Source organism: Numida meleagris, chromosome 1 (genome assembly GCF_002078875.1).
Source record: "Numida meleagris isolate 19003 breed g44 Domestic line chromosome 1, NumMel1.0, whole genome shotgun sequence".
In the NCBI taxonomy this organism is placed as follows: domain Eukaryota; kingdom Metazoa; phylum Chordata; class Aves; order Galliformes; family Numididae; genus Numida; species Numida meleagris.
In genome coordinates this window covers 128,150,198-128,173,314 of record NC_034409.1, presented here as the reverse complement: position 1 = coordinate 128,173,314, position 23,117 = coordinate 128,150,198, and the positions used below count along the sequence as shown (strand labels likewise).

The following is a 23,117-nucleotide window of genomic DNA, read 5'->3' as shown; positions in this document are numbered from 1 at the left end:
GCTTTTATGACAACAGAAGAGCAAACAAACACTGGAAGTTGGTTAAAAAACAGTGTGCAAGCATCACCCACCTCCAATGTACATGGAGGTGTCTCCGCAGAATGCAAGGTTATCTTCCTAGCGGGAAACAGAGTGAAAGAGAAAATTCCTTCACTAGCATTTTACTTCTTTTGTAAGTAAAAGCTGGAAGAGAATTTACTAGGAATCAGGTTTTCATCAGCAGGAAGGGCTGATTTTTTTTTCCTCATGTCTAGTTAATATTATCCAAGGCCAGTCTAAGAAAAGCAGGAATTTCACTGAAGGTAAAGGTAACCACTGTACAGAAGGGAAGAATAAACAACTGCTTCTTAAGTTTTCAAAAGCATGGAGTAGATGACATACATATACTCAAAAAGCCATGAGCCATTACATACAAGCACTGAACTTCATCGTACAAGTCTGCATTTTAAAACTGCTATTATGCTATTCAGTTTTACTCTGAATAAGAAGAACTTAGTAAAGAATATACACTGTCTCTGCATGCAATACATAGCATGGAATCTCAAATGAGCACCACTCACGTTAAAAATGGAAGTACAAATTCCTTTTGTTAATAGCTGTCCGCCTACCACTCAACACATGCTCTTGGAAAATTATACCATGTGGTAGAAGAGAATAATGCAAAATATTCTCTAAAGCAAAACCTGCACTCAGTTAAACAAAAGAAGAACAAAAAAAAAAAAGCCATAGCTTTGCAGGAGCCTTTTGAGATCTCGTTTCCACAAGACTCGCAATATTTATACGCATAAAGTAATGCAGCAATTCACAGCTGCAAAAAACAGTTTTATCACAGCTAGTAGTAATATACACCATTTCTATAGCAGAAACACTTCTCCAACTTTAGTAAGTTACCAGTTAGATTCCAGCAGAAACACACGCACGATGGTCAAATTCCAATTATTTAATCTTTTATTTATTCAAATAAAATGGTAAATGGCTGCAATTTGCTCTTTTAAAATGTAGGTGTATTCATGTCAGAATTACCAAGAAAATTTCATGGGAAAACAGCAGGACTGTAGAACAAGCCCTACATTCACTTCTCTAAAAATGAACACTTTCTGTATTCTGACCTACCTCTTTACAATAGATCAACTATTGATGAATGGTTTGTTTGCAAAAGACTTTGAAGGAGAATGATCAAGTTGTATCTGATAACCTCTGAAACATCTCAGCAATCCGACAGGTAAAACCAATATATTTCACACCGTAGTCTTCATCATGCTTAAACTGACAAGCTTACCACTAAAATTAGCACGCTTTCATTATTTCACATCAAAAATATCAGTATTTTATGGCCTGCGATAATCCACTTCAATTAAGTTAACGTTGTTGTTGTTGTTCTTTAATATCAGGTTATTGTAACAGTCGTAATTGTTCCCAAAGAGTGTTTAAGAGCCATTAAAGCAAACAAGATAAATGCCTCTTAGCTTATTTTTTTTTCCCAAAGAAAAAAAGGCCAAAATGAACTCAACCAACCTTTTGAATAATTATAAGAATTGAGTCACACCACTCCACAGTGCCCTGTGACCTAGTCACAGCTGCAAAATTAATGGAAACAGTAAATCAGCAATTATTCATCATCATAATAAAAACTAAAAAAAAAATCCTTTATACAGCACAAAATACACTTCATATATTTCAAGCAAGATTGTTCACGCAGGTTGCATTTTACAATGCACATTTTTTCATGTTAAAGCATATACATACAGAGAACAATACAGCCACAACCAATACACTTCAATACCTGTACATTATTTACATTTGAAAATACTTTACACAACTCCAAACCAACAGCATAATTTAACTATACACGTTTCAAAATGGAGTGTAAAATGCTTCCAGTCAACAAAGGACATTCAACATAAATGCTGCTTTCAGTAGTTCTGCAGTTCAGCAGATTTGGGCGCTAGCTCTGTTCCATGCCGGCCATCAGCGACAGTGCTAAAGATTCCACTGTGAATCAAACCATAAAAAAGTTGAGTATTTGCACTTGCATCAGTCCGCAAACATTCGCTGTAATATTCTATTTCGTAGTTTAAATGATATTTTCCATTTGTTTTTTAAATGTCAGCACTTCAGGATTGAAGATGGTGAGACTTTTTAAATATTACAAATTTCTGACATTTCTTAGTGATGGTTAACTGGTAGGAACTGACAAGAAATAAGCTCCTTTGTTTGAAATACTAATGGCTGCAAATAGAAAACTGAATAAAAGTTGGAGGGAATTATGTGCAGTTAGTTATTCTCACAGACAGTTCTTGCAGACAAGCTCTTGTTGACTGAAAAGCAGTGATAAGATCTAACCTCTTTTAGAAGCCCATCGCCTTCCGTATTGGAAAGGACTGATCTCAAAGGAGAAACAGGTGAATGTGCATCTACATACCAGCTTATTCCACTCAGAAGTCACACCCTACCTCTAACTGACGTTGACAACTCATTTAAGCTAGTATCATGCTGCAATGTTCTCTTCTGCTGTTTCTGGTACTGAGTAACCTCAGTAACAGGCAGAGTCAAGACCACAAGAGCAGCCGCAGCTAAGGCATCAAAATATTAACATTCTATTTGTGCACGCTAGTTCCCAGCTGTCACCCAGCAACATCAAAAATGCTTGTATATGCTCTTCAGGTCTTTGTTTGAAGTACTTTTTTAGAAGACCACCTTAGCTGAATCAGTCAAGGGATACAGGCTGAGGGAGCTGGGCTTGTTCAGCCTGGAGAAGAGAAGGCTGCCGAGGAGACCTCACTGTAGCCTTCCAGTATTTAAAAGTGGATTATAAACAGGAGGGGAACCAACTTTTTACAAGAGTAGACAGTGATAGGACAAGGGGGGATTGTTTTAAGCTCAAGGAGAGAAAGTTTAAATCGGATTTCAAGGGGAAGTTCTTTACAGAGGGAGTGGTGAGGTGATGGCACAGGCTGCCCAGAGTGGCTGTGAATGATCCGTCCCTGGAGGTGTTCAAGGCCAGGTTGGATGGGGCCCTGGGCAGCCTGGTGTAGTACCAGATCTGGAGGTTGGTGGCCCTGCCTGTGGCGGGGGGGTTGGAACTTGATGACCCTTGGGGTCCCTTCCAACCCAAGCCATTCTATGATTCTATGATCCTCTCTTCAAGTGAACAGGTAAACTGAAGATAGTTGTTATGAAAAATAAATTATGGTACATATATTCTAAAATGTATGAATTAAACTTATTCGGAAGTAAGGTTTTATGGCTCTCCGAATACTTCATTTAGTATTTTCACAAATGAGATTCTTTAATCTGTACTGACAAATAGATTAAAATGTAAATACGTGTTGAGTGACAAGTGCGTGTATATGAAAAGCATCATGGACTTACAGTGAGGAAAAGAGCCTCGACAGACAGCTTTGTTGAGGACAGTTACAAGAAACATGTGGCAGTTTTTAAAATCAGATTCCATTTTCTCTATGGATTCCATCCTACAGAGAAGTTTAACAGAGGTACACTTAACAGTCAGTCGAGCAACTGTTACCTTCAAAACATAACCAAAACTTCACAATGAATGACCAAAGTGCTCTTTGCATAGTATTCCATCTTGAACTTAAAATATTTCAGTTATATCCGAGTATACCACTCTAGAAAACTGTGGCCAATTTAGACTGGAGTGCCTGAACACTATCACAGTGGCTTTACTAGTGATTTTGTCATCCCCTTGTAAGCATTTGCCATTACTAGGAGGAATTTTGTGGTTTCAGCCGATGAGAACTACTATTCTGAGGTATTCACAGGAATGTCAAGACAGCCATTGCTGGTCCCAATTGCTTTGGAGCTCTTTGGGATAAGCTTACACTGCCAAATAAAACAGGGACACGGAGCAGGTTAAACAGGGCCCCAATCACCCACACTGCTTTCTTCGAATCCCAGAACAACACAGAATTGTAGGGGCAGTAAAGGACCTCTGGAGATCACCCAGTCTCTACATTGAAGTCTTCACCCCAAAGTCAACTTTCATAGACTTCAACAGTTCCACATATTTTGAAACTTTGACAAAGGTTTTATAATGTGGACGGTCTAAATTAGAAAAATAAGGTTAGTTAGGTATTAAGATTTACTTGGATTTATTTATTTTTAAGAAAGGCACAAATGTATTGCCTTCTAGAATGAAGGTCATGCTAGATAATCCCAATTTTCATGAAACAATGAATGAGTGTCAGCATCTGGCTGCCTGTAACTTTAAATCACAGCCAGAAAACAAGATCATAAACCAAACCTGTGAACATCCCATTTTACCATTGCAAACAAATACGGATGAAAAGAAAACCTCTCTTTGCTGCTACGCTCTACAATCCTTTCAAATACTTTAAAGATACTTATGAGCCATACTTGTAATTGGAAAGTACTGAATATACACTCACACAAGGGCATGAAACTTGTTATGTTCTATCTAAAATAAATTTCACTTTTGTTAAGAAATAGCGATTAGCTTCAGGCATCTACTGTTAAACAAAGATTAAATCCCACTATTTCACACACAAAAAAATCTCAAAAGCACATTCTGAGCTGTGAAATCATGACTGCGTATAATTTTAGGTACGTATACTTACTTCCAAGCCCCCAAACCAGCCTGCCAACGGTCTGCAAACATCAGCACTAAATTTAAAACTTTCATTATAGCTTCTTTCACAAAGCTCACCTAAAGTAACAAAACGAGTAACAATCAGAAAGTAACTGTTAATGAATTACATAATCATTTTCATTATTATGGACACAAAAGTATCCTAGGCCATTTAATCTCATCTGTAAAAATGGTCTCCAAGGTATAACACAGGTCTGCCCAGTTAAGATATGTTTTGCATTTGCCCTCTCATTCATTCCATCATTATTCCCATGAGTGTTAGTACAGACAGTATGAGACAGAAGACTACATCAACAGACGTGTCTCCGTTTCCTACTACACCAGCATGTACGATCCTCATTACATTTCCAAGCCTGTTTGTTCAAATCCCAGCATCTCTTAAAAACAAATGTATATAAACTCCAATGTAAATAACTTAGTTTTATTTTCTCTCCTTCATAGAAACGAAGCTGAGACTTGCAAGGGAAACAATATCAGTATTGATCTTGAACAAGTTACCTTTTCCTCACGAGGATCTATTTATTACAATGTATGTATGGCCTACAAAATAGGCACAGCATCGTTAGTACTAAACCATTTTCTTGTCCTGCTGAACTCAATACAACACATATTCCACTTTTTACCCACCTTTTCTCTCAGTAAGCAGCGATCATGGATTGTAGATAGGTATCTGTAATGAATCTTTATTAACTGATCTAAATCTTTGGCTTCTTCTACCTGGTGCTGAAATTCCAAGCCAGTACTGTGAAGAATCTGAAGAGAAAACCACAGTTATTTAAATTCTATGTTGCACACAAGTGCTTGTGACTCATTTCCAAGACTTCCTTTCTGAGAGCTAATAATTGCCTGATATATTCACTCTTCCCTTTCCAGTCTCAACTTGGAGGCTCAGCCTTCCAGCTACTATAAAGTAAAAACGCTGAGCTCTTCTCATAACTCAGTGACAATCTGTATACTTTGCATAAGTAGGAACGTTATCACTACTCACAAGCAGATATATTAGCTCTAGAGGAATCAATTTGGACTACATTATTTCATCAAAGGCCAAAAAAGGCAGTTGAGTAGATATGAATCTGCTAGATACTACCTTTATTTTTGAGAAGTCATACTTTTGGATCTGCATAAGAGAGATTTTTAGAAGAATCTACTTACATAAAATGTCTGTAGTAACACTTTTACAATTGTAATAGCTCTTAAGAGATTAACAGTTTACAGAAACCTATTTTGGCACAGTTGTGCATTGGGCACACAGCGCTGCTACAGACAGCCGAAAAGAAAGATAAGAAATAATAATATCCGAAGATCAGTCAGCACATAGAACTTCTTAAGTATTTTTAGAATTATTGATTTTAACCAGCCAAGTGAAAGCTGAAACATTTTTAGTTTAAATTTTAGGTTAAAATCACTTTGCAGAACGGACACTAGAAAAAGATTTTGCTTTATTAACTTGTGTCTCTTTGATCTGGATAGTTTTAAATAAAAAAAATAATACTGCATCTACAGTTACAAGTTCTTAGCATAAATGAAGTTATGATATAAGACAAACCCTAGTCATGATGTAGTTGTGCAGGCTGTTAACAAAATGCATAAGTTTCACTCTTAAGAGGAACATGCGATGTATTTGTTGTTTTATACTTTCTGTTTGTGGTCCAAATAGAGGAAGTGTTCCATGTTCTAATAAAGTTCCCTCCTTAACCTGTGGGTTTTCCGCAGCACAGGCTAGTTCTAAAAATAAAACATAAAAGTATTAAGATAAAATGTTTATGAAGACAAATTGTAGCTAAAATGTTACTTAAAATTGATTTATTTCTTATTACCGTGCACAATACACTGATATAAGATTTTTCTGGCCATTCAGGTGTTTTATTAAAATACAGCAACAATATACTGTATTGTGAAAATATATGTACAATGTAATTTGATAAATACTAGGATAGGAAATGCTATTTAAGAGCTAATTATGTAAAAAGACAAAAAATATGAAGAAATAAATGTGTACACTATCTCCACAAAGAGGGAAATACTTAAAACACAGAGCCTTATCTGTAAAGATTTAACAATAGAAAACTGCATACTTTTAGGAATAGAATTATTTAGCTGATGTACAAAACACAGGTGAACCACCGACTTTCTAATTTGCTTTTCCAGGACACAAATCGCATATCAACTTCGTATAGGAAAGGAAAAGCATAAACATTAATACAGCAAAGATTAAGATCTCACCAACAGATCTCTTTCTACAATCATCAAATATTTAATTTGTAGCTTAAAGTATGTATTCTCATCTAGCTTACTGTTCCAATCTCAATTACAGTATTTTTTCAACTTGTTTTCTTTATTTGTTTGCAAGATGTTACTCATAAAAACTTGGGCTATGAATAAGGGGTGTGGTGGACAGATCTTCCTTCAACAGCAAGGTCTGAAGAAAGAAATACAAGCTTCTACAGAAACCAACTAGACCTGAACCAAAGAGTCACAACACATGAACATTGTTGTCTGTGAGGCTGAACGGATGTGAAAAACATGCCCTGCTTAATATATCTGATTTGTGAAGCTAAGAGAGATTAATATTTTACAGATTTAAACTACTCACTTCAGAAAGCAGGAGGCTATTTATATCCTTAGACCACAGAACAAGTTTTTAGAGTACCTCTCATTGAAACAGTTTCTTACCGTCAAATCTTAGAACATCTAGACTATACTTGGCCCACTTTATTTGTAACAAGAGCAGAAAAACTTGATTGTAAATTTTTTGGCACTCTAGGCTTATAACTATGTCCACAGGCCAAGGAACCTAAGAACAGCAGAGGATAAGACAGAAAAGATAAGACAGAAAAGGTAAGTCACATTAATACAACACTTCAAATGTGTTCTAGAATAAAAACCCGCAGCAATATTAACTTACTATACCCTACCTTATAACTTAATGTCAAGCCATCCAAGGTGTGGACAGGCAGTTTCTTCTTTGCTGTATCAACACTTTCAAATGATATAGACAACCTTTACAAGGAAAGAAGTGATTTTATTGGTGGTGATCTAATTCTAAATTAGTGGCTACCTGCCTTAGTGATTTTTTTTTTAAACTTTCTTAAACATTACCTGTCTAATTTAATCTGATAGAGCTGTGTTTAAAAGGTGACAACAGCTCGAAGCTTCATTGAAACAGATCCTTGCAATGAATATGAAGTAATTAGTACTGCACTATGCAAGTGAAATGTATTAATATAGGTGGATGTGAAAGAAACAGTTAACTGAAGTATATTTTGCAGGATTTTGCATTTACCTTGAGCTGTCCTCTGGATAGCGCTGCCCTACTGCTTCTTGAAGCTGAACATTTAAGAAGGCAACATTCTGCCAAGTTTCCTTTTCTCTAATTTTGTCAAAAATGGATGTATAGAAATCATACATAGTATCTCCAGCTTCAAGTAAGAAAAAGTTTCTCATAGCTTGCAAATATTCTACAAGCCTAAAGAGGGAAAAAAAATATAGAACATTACCTAAGTCTTCATCATACAAGTGAAACCAAACCTTAAGAACTCTTCATTATATGTACTGAACAGAAATGTAATGAAATCCACTGCTCAGAAAGCTTTCAAAATACAATCAAATAAAACAAAATAATCAATTCATTTTTTTCCTGTAAGCTTGAAAGGCGTACTGTCTTCAACAGACATGATCATGGCATTTAGCCTTCTTACAGGCCAGGCAATACTAAAAAAAAAGGCTTAGAGTTCAGCAATCCTGTCCTCCTTTCTGAACAGAACTTAAGAGAGTTCTGTGTAAGAAAGCACTTCAAAATGGAGCTCCAGGAAGTGATAGTGATTCTTCCTTTGCAATACAGTAAGAACAGTACCTCTACATCTCTCGCAAAACACTACTGCAAAAATACATTAAGTACTTAAGGTAGCTCAAAAGCACAACAACCTTTGACTACCTAAAAGGAATAGGCCATTTTACTTTATGTTGTATAAAAATATTGCGTATTACTGTTTCACAAAGTATACATTTTAGATTACCGTAACCAAATCTCAGACTAAATAAATACATTCTGGCCTCCTAAAATTTATCTTCCTGTTTCAAATGACACCACTACTAAAAATACTGTCCGAAAGAATTTCCCTATTGAACACCCACTGAAGAAAACCAATGTACTTGCTGTTGGTTTAAAGTAGATACACCGAAGTTTTACTTGTGACCATGTTAGATCCCCCCTTTTTTTGTTAAGTATTTTCTTGATGATTTAGTTGGTACAGAAAAGATTTTAAACCACATTTTTTAAAAGAAAATTCCTGCTTTTACTTACATGGCATAACACTGGTAATTAGAAATGCTAAACACATTTACTTTCTTACCTATAATCCTTCTTTAAAGTCTGCATTAGGTTACCACAGCATTCCAAGTATTGCTTGTCTATGTGCGGATAAAGGCAAGACCTCAACGTCAGTTCAAAAGTCTGGCAGGTGACCGATTCTGAGGATCTATCCACACAAACATCCCCCCCAGTAAACTTCTCGTGAAAGTCACTCTGTTCCAAATATAATCTTTAAAATAAGAAATACTTAGTGAAGAATACACATAACTTGCACAATACGTAGAAGAAAAATGTCATACCTTTGAAAACTTTAATCAAAATTGGAACCTCTGCTCTAAAAAAGGATTGCAGAATAAAAGCTGTTTGCAGCTATTAATTGTAACTGTTACATTAAAAGTTATATTATTACCTATGTAACATAGAATTATATAATATTACAGTTACAACTATCAATATATTAGTTATTAGTTTCACAGTATAGTGAACAGGCATAAGAATATGAAAAAGGATGGCATACTGTAATCACTGAATTGCTAAAAGAATAATTCTGAAAACAGTATCAAGTTTGAACACTATACAGCTTAATAAGCCCTTTATCATTGGAACTTTTAAAACTATGTTACTGTTATGCCCATACAGTTGCCAGATGAACTTCCCAGTAAGGAAAAATTAAAAAACAAAAAAAACACAAACAGCTTGGAGAAAAGAACAGATTTTGTTTGAGGCACTTTAATAGAAGATACCTATATTATTTGCAGACAGCCTATGTTTGTTAAGTTTAATTACTACTGTCTCCCAAAAGGTCAAATTATTATTATAATGTTTGAAAAGCTGCTCACTAGTTGAATCCACTGTACGAAGCCTGGTTCACTGCAGATATTGCCTTGATACACAGGATGAGTCAGACACTAAATTAATCTGACAATCTAACTTAAGCAAACAGTACCAACAAACGAGAGAAGCGATAGTTTTATCCATTAATAACTATGATTTCCTTAAAACAACCTCCTCCTAAGTCTGAACTGAAAACAGAAAAATTGCCAACTAGAATTTAGGAAAAACTTCAACAGCTATTTCTTACTTAAAATGACAAAAGAAAAGGACTTTTTGCATACAAATTCCAAGCAAGCACATTTAAAATTTAGATTTTACAACAGCATTCACTCCTCAAACACTTATTTATGTGCAAAAAAGTTTATGAGAAAGGCTGCACCTATTTTCTACGCTAACAGATGTAAGCAGCCAACTCCTCACTGATTTGTTTTTCTGTAACTAAGCACAAGGGTAGTATTTATTTAGATTCTGCCACTGATTATTGGTGTTCCTCTTTATTCTGTTTGCTTGTTTTCTGCAGCAGCAATAAAAATTTGCTTTACCAAATGTCACTAAGCAGAACATGGCTCTCAACAACACAGCAGGAAGATCATTCATCTAGGGGGTATTTACTTACCTGGCAAAATTAATAGCCAGCAGTGGGTCATGGACATCATCCAGTTCTAAGTGCCTTTCTGCTATTGATTGCATCTTTATCAGGCTCTGCTTGGTGGCCTGCTGCTCTGTAATAATATCTGGAACAGACTCTTCCCCATGCCGCAGGCGAGACTGCACGGATTCCAGGAACAGTGTATACAAACTCTTTCTTTCAGCATCTGAACTGGGCAACATGTTTCATGGTAAGATTTTGTTGTAAGAGAAATTATCAGCTGAACTACAAGAACAACTGTGGAATCCAACATATGCTTGATATATATTAACAAACTAAATTTAGGCCACTTCTCAAGTACATACTTAGAACTAAATACTGCTAAATCAGCAGGGCTAGTCCAATGCTTCAAGTCAGGCATTTGGTTAAAAACGCACTGCTGATCAGAGACTGTAAGAGAACTTCTTCCTCCAAATATAAAGGCAGTTAATTCTCAGCACCTAAACAACCACATCAGAGAGGGAAACAAGCCTAGAGAGATGCCTACATAATTCAGCTATCTCTATTAACCCCACAGAAATTGCATGACCAAAAAATGCATTTCGTCTCCTCCAAAAAAAAAAATCAACATTGATTACACTGCTATACTACATTTTACAACCATCCAAAAAAAAAAAAAAAAAACTAGCTACAGATACTCATAAAAATGTCAATGTAAGTTTCATCTAATTATTAATAAGCTTTTTTACGTTGAAGTTCTGTGCGCTACCTTGAAATTATTCAACCACTTAATAATGAAAAACAACTACTTATTAGACCAGAACAGTTTTACACTGAACACAGCAACTGTGTTTGTCTAATAATAAATGAAATGTTTTGAAAGCATACAAAAACAAGTTCAGAAAATCTGAAGCAATAAGACCCGAAGATAATACTCGATCACCGATCATTGTTCACTTTGTTCTTGTCCCTTGATTGCATTGGAAGAATAACAGTTTTCAATTAGAACTGGAGTTACAAACCATGACTCTGACATGTAAGGAGGACAGTTACATTGTTAACCATGGAAACACCATTATATAAAATATTGCCATGCTGTTAGGTACCCTATGGCATGACACTCCACCAAGTGACAGCTCACCCCTGGATGCGGCCTGCTGTGGAGAGCCGTCTTTGCATTGAAGGTTCTTCAACAGCTGCATGGATTTTCCAGCCATGATGATTTGCTTTAGCACAGGTTTCAGAAAAGAGACCATAGTGTGTTGCCTGCTCGAAGGGGCCTGATCACTGCCAGAACTGGCACTGGCATTATCACTCATCTTCTCTTCATTCTCTGTCTTTTCTGACACACTATATAATGTGTAGGTAGCATACCAAAAATCTCTGTGATTAACTGGAACATTTTTGTTCCTGCAGAGAAGAAGAAAAAAAAGCATTGAATATTTTCCTTTTTAAAAAAATGAAACTACCTTACTAGAAGATGCATCTTCATCTTTGCTCTATACTCTGCTCCTCTTTCAGAACAGCCAAGAAGCACTTTCAAACTATGAGTGTCCAGCATCAGTACCCCTACCTCTGAATGATGAATTCCTTTGCGGGATCAAACAAATTGCCATGGACAATCCACTCATCCACTGTCTGTAAGTACGGCCTCACAGTCTCAACCCAGAGAGAGAACAGAAGGGACACCTGAGTTTAAAGAAAGAAAAAAAGAACAGCTGAACATTTTTTCAGTAAATATTACAAGCAACACGGCAAAGTCTTACCTGTTAATTGTGTGATAGTAAGTTTGTAAGATACCTATACTTCAAGATTTTTAAAGATGAAATATTGAACTAAAAATTACAGGCTTAGCAGTATTCATGGAGACACGCACTGTGCAAGTTTCCCATTATTACTTTTGTCATCGCAATTAGACCCACACGGCAACTTTTATTACTCTGACATCCCTTAAATGGTAACTGACAGTTGTAAGACACCCATCATTTTGTAATACAGAAAACAGGAAAACAAAAGGACACAGTGACATCTACTACATTTTCACTAGTGCTCATCTCCTCGTGAATCCTGTTTTACGTAGATTGAGTGAACTCTTGTCAGACAACAGTAATTCATTATGGCTATGTAATTTGCCCTCAGTCGCTGAAGGACAGCGTACTCAGTCAGCAGAATGAAATCTAAGTTATCAAACATTCTAGAGTGTGATTCCATTAAGGAAGAATGATTCTGCCTACCGTTTGCTCAGATGCTTCTCCAACACTGTCATATTCAAGAATAGCTTTGTAGAGAGTATTAAGCAGATGAGATGCTCGTACAACATTTCTAGTGTCAGGTGGCACTTCTGCTACTCCTGTGCTAAAAACCTTGTGAAGCACCTTCAGCTGTGCCAGGCGAGGCGACAGCTTATCTATTACTATTGAAAGTGTGACTGTTTTGTCTGAGGAAAAAAAAAAAAGATGTATAAAGGTAACATCCAACAGAAAATCAAATTTTGGTGTTGCTATCCATGAGGTTTTAAAATGCAGCGTGGCATCTTTCACGGATTCAAAATGCATTCACATAATATCTCGCATGCTTCCCTCTTATAAAAATTCCCTTCTGTGCCTCCCTCTTGTAAAATATCCCTTCAAATTTTCCTTGCGCTGTACCTTTGTTGATTATGCATTTTTCAATTTCAGTAAGTTCTTCTTTGAAGCTAATGAAGTATTTGTATAAGGCCCACATAAAAGCTTGATATGTTCTGAATGGGGCTTCGGTGGTTTTCTTTGGAGTAGAAACATTTTCCGGGCTGTGTCCCATCACTTCATCAATAAATTTCTGCAGTCTGAACACAACTTGACCATATGCTGCTATCTGCTCCAACACAGACCTTAGGCAATTCTAGAAAAAATACATATTTTTTATATTCAGCTAATAAAAATTTTATAAAAGCCTAACAATTAAATCACAAGACATTTATCCGAATTAAGATACAACGAAATTCTGCCATCTTTATTGCTTCATCACATTCTCACATATAGGAATAGCCCATTCCATTTTGACTAAATGAAGAACAATTACAGAAACGTTGCTTTTCCACAAGCAGTATATCTTCCTATTCCCAAAAATTACATCTTCCTACTGACAGATGCGTTCAGCTGAGATTCAGAAACAACTTACATGGGTTAAGTGAGTTACAATAATATCGTTCCGCACAACCACTTTTCCATCATTCAGCTGAAATATAAAGAGCTTTTTCACTCCCGAAAGTAGCCTTCAAAAGAAAGAAAAAGAGTAATGCTTTTTCTCTGCCCTTATGGACTCATAACTATATTATTAATAAAAGAATAAGCTCTGCCTTGCCTACATTTCTTGTTTTCAAAGGAGATCAAAGATCAACTCTAATGCTATTCATACTGTTAAGTTGTTGCTAGAACAAGAACAAAACACTGACACTAGGCAAACACATCCTAAAGTTCCTTTCCAAATGAGATATTTTCCAGCTATGGGATGGAATGAGTCAAAACCTACTTTGCAAAGCTGGGCACTGTATTCAAAAAATCTAGGGCAGGATGAGAACAAGCTGGTTTTTCTTAACAGTTAGACTTGAGGAATCGATACATCTAAGAAGCAGTAAACTATTTTCTTTGTAAATCTGAATGGTTAAATATACATTAGCGGCATCTTTGTTGTCAGCAACACTGGAAGCTAAAAGCTCAGTAATAATTATTTTTTCAGATACAACTTCAAAGATAAATCTCTTATTTCCTTGAACGAGGACACAAAAATGTTGAAAGTTCAAATGCAAGCTTTTTGGTATTGCTCTTACCAAAGAGTTTCCCTTATAACCTGAGTTTCTGTGACTAGTGTTCTCTCTTCTGGCACATATAAAGGATCACTGGTGTACAAGTGGTGGTCCCTTGTAAAACATGAAACGAAAACAATTTAAGGGCTGAAATCAAAGATGAATAATCTTAAAGTAAGGATGAAGCAATAATCTTAAGGCTCAGTTTTGCTCTAATTGTATAGGGGTAGATACAATGCTCATGTAGACATTTTAAGTATATAAAGAATAGCAGAGTCTGTTTTCACACTGTTAAGTAAAATAATATGGAAAGCATTTAATATCATCTAGTTGTACACAGCAAGGCTAACAATTAGATAGGAAATAAGTAATGAATTTGAGATTTGTTTTTTGTTTTTACTTATTTCACATTCAATGCTATGAAAAATTATGGAGTTAATCTTTCCATTCAGAAAACTAAGCTAAAAAGTAAAATTTCTATTTCCTTAACTCATAGCAGCAAATTCATACTTTATCTCAAAAGTTTGCTTATGAAATTGAAACCCTCACGGCAACTATGAACTTTTCCCTGCTGTATCTCACACAATTCTGTCTAAATCTTCCACAGTATGTTGCATATTTTACTGAAGTACACAATGATTATTCATATTTGCATTGTTTGACTCTTTATTGGAGGCAACAGTTACACAAACAATAACTATACTAGCTTTATAGTTTAACAGTAAAGCTGCTTAATAAAGTCATTATTTAGCTTTACACGTCAGCAAGGAAGGTGCAAGTGACATCGTTTTCTCACCAGACTGCAGCTAGGTTGGAATGCAAGTGCAAACTATGTGAAAAGCGAGGAGCTCTTCCTGTCCAGTACTGAGGAACTACATGCTGCTCCAGCCAGCTGCGGGCATCAGGCTCACCAACTGTGAAAACACATGATTGTGGCTGAGGTGTTTCTATTTGTTCAGGAAATGCTTATAAAAACACACAGAAAAGTTATTAGTAAGCCTCTCTGCTCAGCTGCAGAAGCAAAGATCTTTTCAAATAAATCACAGTTTTCAACTGCTTACACTTCACTTTGCTCACGTGACTTGTGCATCACGCACAAATTAACTCACATAGAAACGTCTCACCTCCTAGAAGTTGCAAAAGTCTTAAAAAACAGACTCAGAGATGTACCTGGTTTTCAACTTTTCCTCAGAGAAAGCATATTTCAGGCAATTCTCAAACGATATATACAAAACAAAGCAGACTTCAAAACTAAACCACCAAATATCATCGACTTTGTCACTCTGTTCCTTTTTACTATGCATTCAGTACATTACATAAAAATGCTTTTTTCTTAAATGTGATTACCAAGAAAACCTTAACTACTGCTTATACAAACTATGAATATTACAGACTTCTTATACAAGATATCATATGTCCAAAAATATTCTGCGTGAAAATCTACTGCTATAGTTGACATTCTGTGAAACTATTCAAGAGTAAGCCACAAGTGCTTTAATGATATAAAATTAATTCTTCAAAAATCTTCTATACCTAGAACTGAGTCAGTCATTTCTGTTGCCAATTAAATATTATTTCAGCATTCTGATAGTAAATAATAAACATTTGCTTTATACCCACAAAGCTGCATGCTACGTTTACTGTGTAAGGTTTCATTTCTTTCTCGGAATACGTATGTCTATTTCCATACAAGTAAACAGAAGCCTTCTCCATTAGCATCAACGCTGATTAAATCAAGCTTTCCATATTGAAAAATTAAACGAGTAAACACTAAAGTGAATCTGGAAATTACAATGACAGGTCTAAAATGCAGTATCTCACTGAAGAATAATAAAGCAGTATTCATTTGCAAAATCTGAGTACGTGTGATTAGATTAGAAGAATTAATGCTTATTCTAACCTTTCCAGGAAACATTAGGTACTGTTTTCTTGTTTGGATCTTGGTCTTCTAAAGGCGTCCTGTCTACTTGAATGCCTGAGTCCTCCCTGCTCAAAGGCTGGGTGTCTTCCTCCTCCTCACTTTCTCCAGACCAATCCTAACAAGGGAAACAAATATCCCATTTCGGTACAACATAACAGACAGATCTATGCCCAGTTCCTATTGACTTGTGAAGCTGAACATAACCATTTTCTTTCTATCATCACAAAGCTAATTCAGGACATTAAGACTAATAGAACTGTCTCCCAGAGACTTGTTTAAATTATATTAACATTAAAGCTGCAATTTTTAGGTGGAAGAAGCATTTGTATTTATCTGCACAGAAATTGAGCACAATCGGTTTTAAGTGTAGAATAAAACACGTACTATGCATTTTTTGAGCTGTATTCCACATGTCCAGAATCACAAGAGAAGGGTTTGATGATGATACTGTGCTTTCCAAGGTTACCGATAGAATTTCTCCTTCTGAGACTCAAAATGTAGCATGACCTGAATCTCCTCTGCTTCTTATTTACCACCATAACTTCACACACTGGCAAGATTCTAACTTTTGGAAGCCCACGTCAGGATGATCTGGGAAATCCACACAGATTCTATTAATTTCAGTACTGTGAAACTTGCTTGGAAATCCACTGTAGTCCTACCTTCCTGCTGACACATACATGCCATTTTGGTGCTAAAAATTTCACATACTCCTTTATACTACGGACAATACTTGGTTAAGGCTAGCAATCACCTATATTGAGTAGGAAAGAGGTCAGAAGAGTACACTGGCTGCCAAAGGAAAGCAATTTGTTTTCCCTGAAACCTTTCAGGGGAATCAGACTTTAGGAGTGGAAGCGTTTAACTACAGAGCTAAAGGAAGCTCTGATTAAGAGCAGGCAGACGGGGCCGGCTCAGTTGCAAGGCTAAGTCAGAACAGAATGAAGAACAAAAGCGTTTGTATTACTGCTACTCTGCTTGAGTCTGTGTGTATTTCATGGTGTTAAGTAAGAAGCAGCACGGCAGGGAATCCTATAAGAATCAACGTAAACAGAGCACACAAGCCAGGGCAACTCAACCAGGTCTCCAGCATACTTCAGAACAGTTAATATGCTTTCCTTTTACTTCAAGAAATTACTTACTGGTGAATCTATGCCTGGGCCAAAGTAAATTTCTTCTCCTTCCAACAAATACTTTCCCCAATCAAATTTTTCTTCCTTTTCTAGGAGAAGTATAAATAAAATAAAATAGTAAGTATCACTTAACTCTGACTTGCTTTGAAAACAAATTCCAAAGCTTAAATTACCTTTTCACTCTAAATCTAAAACAAAGACACTGTCATCCACTTAAGGTTACACCACTGTTCTTTTAACAAGGTTATACACTTTCAACAAGACACACAAATTGTGATAACAACTATGTATATTCTTTATTTATGAATTCTCAGTTTTGTTTACACACTCAAAATATGCAGCATGGTGTGCTATCAGCATATTTATCTCTATTATGTCACACTACCCTATGCTTCAGTCCTGGAAAAACATGCAAGAATGCAACATATCACTGATTGAGACTACTCTATTAGTTTGGTGGAGACATTCTAAATGGGTAATTTACATATGCACAAGCATAGCGGACTATAAACAACAATAAAGCAAGAATCATCTTACTCTCCTAAAGACACCACATATCCATGATGTGATGTGTCACGTTTTAAAAGTAACAAATCACACTTAGAATATATTATATCTTAAACATGAAGCTTACTCAACTGTAATTAGTGCTGTTTGAGATAACCTCTTCATATTCACATTCCTGGAATGGGCTGAAAGTGCATTCAAAACACCGCCGAGGGAATGTGCAGAGATCATTCAAAAAGGAATCTTAAGATGCAAGATTTTCTTTAGGTTAGTCTGAAATATTCTTCTTTCAGTCTATTATACAACACTGTAAACAAATGGGGGATGGTATCCACTCAAACTTAAGCACAAGCCTCGTTTTAGGCACTGAGTGAAACAGTCCCACTTCAGAACGCAGGCAACTAGGGTCCCCCTCTGGAAACCTTCAAAGGTATTTACCTTTCCTTGACTACACTGGGAACATAGGAATTTATATTACCAAAGCTGTTTCAGTACACATCCTATTAAGGTACAAGACAGACACTGAGGATAGAAACCAGTTGTCTGTCTTTGAGCATGTAAGAGCTCCCAAGGTACTTCGCTGGCTGGAAAACTCAATGATGGAATGTAACATAAACGGGAGGTAGGAAAAGCTATTTGCAGACTATTTGAAATGTACACATCATAAAAAAAGACAATCAATAATGCACCTTGATGTGATGGAGATAATAAAATGGAGAGGAAAAACAGCCTTCTTATCAGCTTGTATTAACTGAGTGCATCATTTATTAGCATCACAAACATCTTGTAAACTTACCTGCTTCTTTTTCTCTTGGTTTTTCCACATAGGTGGTGTTAGATGGAGAATCAGATAAACATAACAGAAGAGACAGTATGGAATAGTGTGTATCTGTCTTTAAAACACATTAGAAAAAAAGCAAATTAAAAAGAGATCAAAAAAATTTTGGTTAAAAACAAATTCAGCCTATTATCTTTCAGAACGTTCCGCTTTACTTCCCTCACCTCAGTCCTGAACTAAAAAAATAAGATCTGCAACACGATATCAAATGTTATGTGTTCTCTTTCGCCCACTAGCTAGCTGATCAATATGGAAATACTTTGAAAACACTCTCAGTTGCCTCTTACTGAGCAGCTAATCAGGTGATACGAAAAAAAGATAACAGGAACCCAGAACTACTGTGAAAGTAAGAAGTCACCTGAGGCTAGGGTTAGTGTACACAGCTATATCAACACCAACAAAAGAAATTGGCCCTGCAGGTATCTTAGTCTCATTTCCCACTCATATGGTTTGTTATTTCAAATAGAGGCTGAAGTGAAGTTAGCTAAAAACATTTCACTAAAACTGCTACATTTAGATATCATCTTTGCATCATCTTTGCATCATCTTTGCATCATCTTTGCATCATCTGAAAACCCACACAAAGTGTTAAGGACGTGTTTTTAACTCTGATATTGCACTAATGCAGTTTCGAAACAGGCTTTTAATCAAGCTAGAATATTATACCAACAGCGGTATTTGGCAGAGATTGGTGTTACAGTCCTAATTCCTAACCCTTGCTTCTGCACTGTTGTCAGAAGTAAGCTTTTTCTTTCTGAAGCAAGATTTTTCTTTGGCCTGATTCTGACCTTCCAGAGTTCTTCAGCAGGCCACTTCATATCAAGCCACGCAGATATTCTGCTGTCTACATACATGGACTTAAAAAGTAAAAAAAATTAAATTAACAATACAAAAAGCTCTTTGGGAGTGTGATCCAGGTCTAATAAAAATTCTCGATTTTTATGTAGAGCAGCATCACACTCAGCTAGTATACATGGAATATGCTCCTACTGAACATTACTGACCTTAAGAGTTTGTCAAAGAGCTTTAGAAGGTCGTCAACAGAACCACAAATGAGAGCTATTGTTCCACTTACCAGTCACAAAACTGTTAAATACCCAATCCTACCAGTTATGTGACACTGCTAGAAACTAAAAGCAGTTTAACTTCCAAGTATGAGATATTATACATCTCCAGCTGTACTCCAGTAACAATTAAAAAAAAGTCTTAGGATACTTGCAACATTCAAGTATAAAGTGAACTCCTGTTCTTATTCAACTCTCAAAACAAGTACAAGTTAAAGGTATGTAATAAAAAAATCTACTGAGTACAGTACAGTAACTCAAGATGTGCAAGCTATTGAGGGCTCCAGAGTTTTTTCCACAAAGCAGGGGAAAGCTAAAACAGTTCAAAGAAAGGCATATGACAGCAGTTCAATGAGAAGGAGAATCAGCTACAACTACGAACACACCTTGCATTGAAGAATGACATTATATGGAGCAACACCTCACAAACTGCAAGCTCAAACCTCCTAATAGCAGGAACTTCCAGTTTTCAAAGGTGAAATACATAATAAACTACCACAATGGAAAATACCCAAGTGAGACAACTTTTGCCTTTTCCATTCAGGCCACGTCTTAAACTGATTTGATACAAACTGTACCAAAGGCAAGAAAAACAACAAAACCACAAACACGGTTCTCAATGAAGAAGCTACAGTCCAGGAGCGCTCCATTTGAGAATAATAAAATCAAAAGGTTCAGACTCATTACTTAAAGTAAAAATTTGGGCAAAGAGCAAGAATTTCTGCTCAGTTAGCCATTGTTTTAAAACATATAGACAAAGATTCAGCTACAACATTTGTACAACATTGACCACAAAAACATCTGCTCTGCAGTGAAAGTATGCACACACTGGAGCACTGAAGAGACAATAAAACTACTTCTAAAACAAATAGGGAAACTACACAACACAACCGTGATCTGAACAGCAACCACAAACTCTACTGCTAAGTCATCTGAAATTTCCAACATGACATTACAATAGAAGCCCACCGCAACAAGAAGAGGGCTAGAGAAAAAGGAGAAGGAAACTGAAACATACATACTTTTGTTTCTTCAATGCTTGGCAGTGGTGAATTCAGAAATTTTTCTGTTAATCTTTTCCAGCTTGCTGCTTTTCCCAGGTCAGAATGAACTACCAATTTTTCATGTATTCTAATTTAAAAAAAAAAAATAGTACAAGTAATGCTTCAAAAAAAGTTAACTAATCCATATTAATCCATAAATATAAAACTCACCCTTCTATAGTCCTCTCTACTTTATGACTGTTCACATCAAGAAAACGGTGAAATCTGTGTAAGAGATCTGTATTAGAATATGCTTGATAAGGCAACTTACGTAAGAAAGAAAATAAAGTCAATTTACATGACGGCAAATTTTTTATCTTATTTTCTGTTTAACAAAGCCTGCTTAATTCAGCAACATCATTAAACATCAACAAAATTTAATCTCTGTGCCTCTTATCTCAAGAAGGATTAACAGCAATCAGCCTTAAAGACAGAAAAGTGGAGTGCAGCTTAAATTTAACCAGCAATTTCAGATGAATGGAAAATTACTGCAGTAACAGCAAAGTAAGTAATTAAAGTATGTCATCAGTTAAGCCAAGCAGAGCAAGGAGACAAAAAAAAAATTACTGTCAAAGTCATCTGTGTCAAACACACAAATTATCTGGGACCTGTACCACAAGCACAGGCAAAACAAACACCCACGTGGAAAGGCCTGTAAAACCAAATGAAACTCTTTGTAGATGGCAAAGGACAGTGCCTGAAAGAAAAGAGCATCTAATCAAAAAACAAAAACAAAAAACCATCAGAAATACCATGCATACGGATTAAAAAAAACCCCAAACTTGTGAAAGGTACAATTCACTTTGCAAAAGACATTAAAACAGGAATAAGGTTCTTCAATTACGTATAGAGGAAGAAAAAACAGGAAATGGGATGTAACAACACTGAGGACATGAGCAAGATTCAAGATACCAAGAATACAGGCCTGAAAGCTAGCCTAAACTCATATAGCTGCAGACAGAAATGGTAACTACTGCTTCCAAAGCAGAGGCAAAAGCCAAGTTTAACCAACCAAATTCAGAAAAACAATTTAACATCACCTCAGAGTCAAGCTAGAAAATGAAACTGCAAGCCTAATAGCAAGGCTTATTAATAACATCATTGGAGGATAAAAACATGCCTGTATTTGAGAAACAAAAAAGAACCTTTTCGCTAACCACAGATCTACTAGCCTGATTTCAGCTGCATCTAAGGCTTTGGAATAAATGCCAGATGGAACAACTAGAAACGACAGTAAACAGTGGCAAGCCCAAGAACTGGAAGACTTAGGAAAATGAAAAAAAGACTGGAAAGAAAAATTTAAAAATCCCACCCCAGGAAAAAATAAGTTGTTAAGGTGAAGGGAAGTTCCTAATGAGAATGATCAGACGTTTTGAGAAATCTTGGGGCCACGAGCAACGTTTAAACTCAGCATTACCACTGTTACAAGCAATGTTTCTGAGGCGGCTACAAAAGGATTAAATGTAGTACTGCGATATATAACACAAAATATTTCTGGTAAATAAAAAAACACGAGACAGCAGTTACAACACCATATTCCTGCATTCCCAATGCACACAAGTTGCCTCCTTAAAATCTATCCAAGCTGAACTTTCAAAACTCCACACTGTTGCCCAACAGCTATTTATTATTCCATGTAAAATAGCCTTATTTGAGCCTATGAGGCCACTCAGATTCCCTGCCTCACTCAGTGCAATGCAGTAATGCAACTGCTTACCTAAAAACTGGATATAAATAGTGTAAAAACATGGATTTGGCACTCTGTGCATCAAGTTCAGCAAGCGCCCTGTAGCGGGAGCTGCCAACTGATGGTGAGGGAAAGTAGAAATGGGTCATGTCAGGAGTGGCAACAGACAGTGAAATGGGAGTTGTGATAACTGAAAAAGCAGCGAAGTTCAATAGGAACGTTTTGGATGTCACTGTAATAAAAGGAAAGGGACGCAGCCAATACAGAATGAAGGGACGCAGGTTAAAATACACCATGTTTATGACAAGCTCAGACGACATTCGGTATCAGCAGCGCTCCAGGCCAGCAGCTTTATCTCGACGTGGCTGCTCGCTCCCCTGCCCACCACGCACAGCCATTACTCTTCATTTCCCTCCAAGCAAGAAAACGCTGCCCGCTGAGGCGAGGCCGCCGAAGGGCACCTTGCCACGCGAACACCGCCGCAGCGGCTCAGCCCTCCTCCGCAGCCGGCCCGGAGCGTGGCCCACACACGAGCCGGCTCTCCTCAGGCCACGGGCGCTGACCTGAAGTTAGACCAGGCGAAATTCAACGCCGTCTGAAACCGGCCGCCGCCCGGCTCCTCCTCCTCCTGCTCCTCCTCCTCGGGGAAGCCGGTGACGCTGCGGATGAGGGCGCGGACGGCCCGGTCCTGCTCCTGCTCGAAGCGGCTCCGGCGGCCGGGCGAGGCGAGCAGCGGGGCCGCCATCACCGCGGCGCGGGAGAGGGACCTCCGAGA

General features: G+C 36.9%; 1 protein-coding gene across 2 annotated transcripts; it reads right to left on the bottom strand.

The window, feature by feature from the left end:
* On the bottom strand, positions 925 to 23,114 carry TUBGCP5 (tubulin gamma complex associated protein 5). Of its 2 annotated transcripts, XM_021412052.1 has the most exons (24): positions 22,906 to 23,114; positions 20,827 to 20,880; positions 20,635 to 20,743; positions 18,507 to 18,603; positions 17,843 to 17,953; positions 17,213 to 17,292; positions 16,050 to 16,185; positions 14,946 to 15,063; positions 14,174 to 14,263; positions 13,525 to 13,618; positions 13,014 to 13,245; positions 12,600 to 12,802; positions 11,939 to 12,054; positions 11,507 to 11,775; positions 10,393 to 10,591; positions 8,983 to 9,171; positions 7,914 to 8,096; positions 7,546 to 7,630; positions 7,304 to 7,424; positions 6,177 to 6,355; positions 5,258 to 5,383; positions 4,599 to 4,687; positions 3,373 to 3,473; positions 925 to 1,992 (listed from the first exon to the last, which is right to left on the bottom strand). In XM_021412052.1, the coding sequence occupies exons 1-24, from the start codon at positions 23,085 to 23,087 to the stop codon at positions 1,946 to 1,948; spliced, it is 3,210 nt and encodes a 1,069-aa protein (XP_021267727.1). In that variant the 5' UTR covers positions 23,088 to 23,114; the 3' UTR covers positions 925 to 1,945. The 2 variants fall into 2 exon arrangements, with proteins under 2 accessions (XP_021267727.1, XP_021267736.1); XM_021412061.1 differs by lacking the exon at positions 17,843 to 17,953.

What these genes read in the sequence shown, in the direction of transcription:
- TUBGCP5 (XM_021412052.1), bottom strand. Translation starts at nt 23,087, where the DNA reads ATGGCGGCCCCGCTGCTCGCCTCGCCCGGCCGCCGGAGCCGCTTCGAG. An exon ending in AAAATGCATAATCAACAAAG is followed by an intron (nt 12,803 to 13,013) that starts GTACAGCGCAAG and finishes TTTTTTCCTCAG; the next exon opens with ACAAAACAGTCACACTTTCA. An exon ending in GCTTGACATTAAGTTATAAG is followed by an intron (nt 7,425 to 7,545) that starts GTAGGGTATAGT and finishes TGCTGTTCTTAG; the next exon opens with GTTCCTTGGCCTGTGGACAT.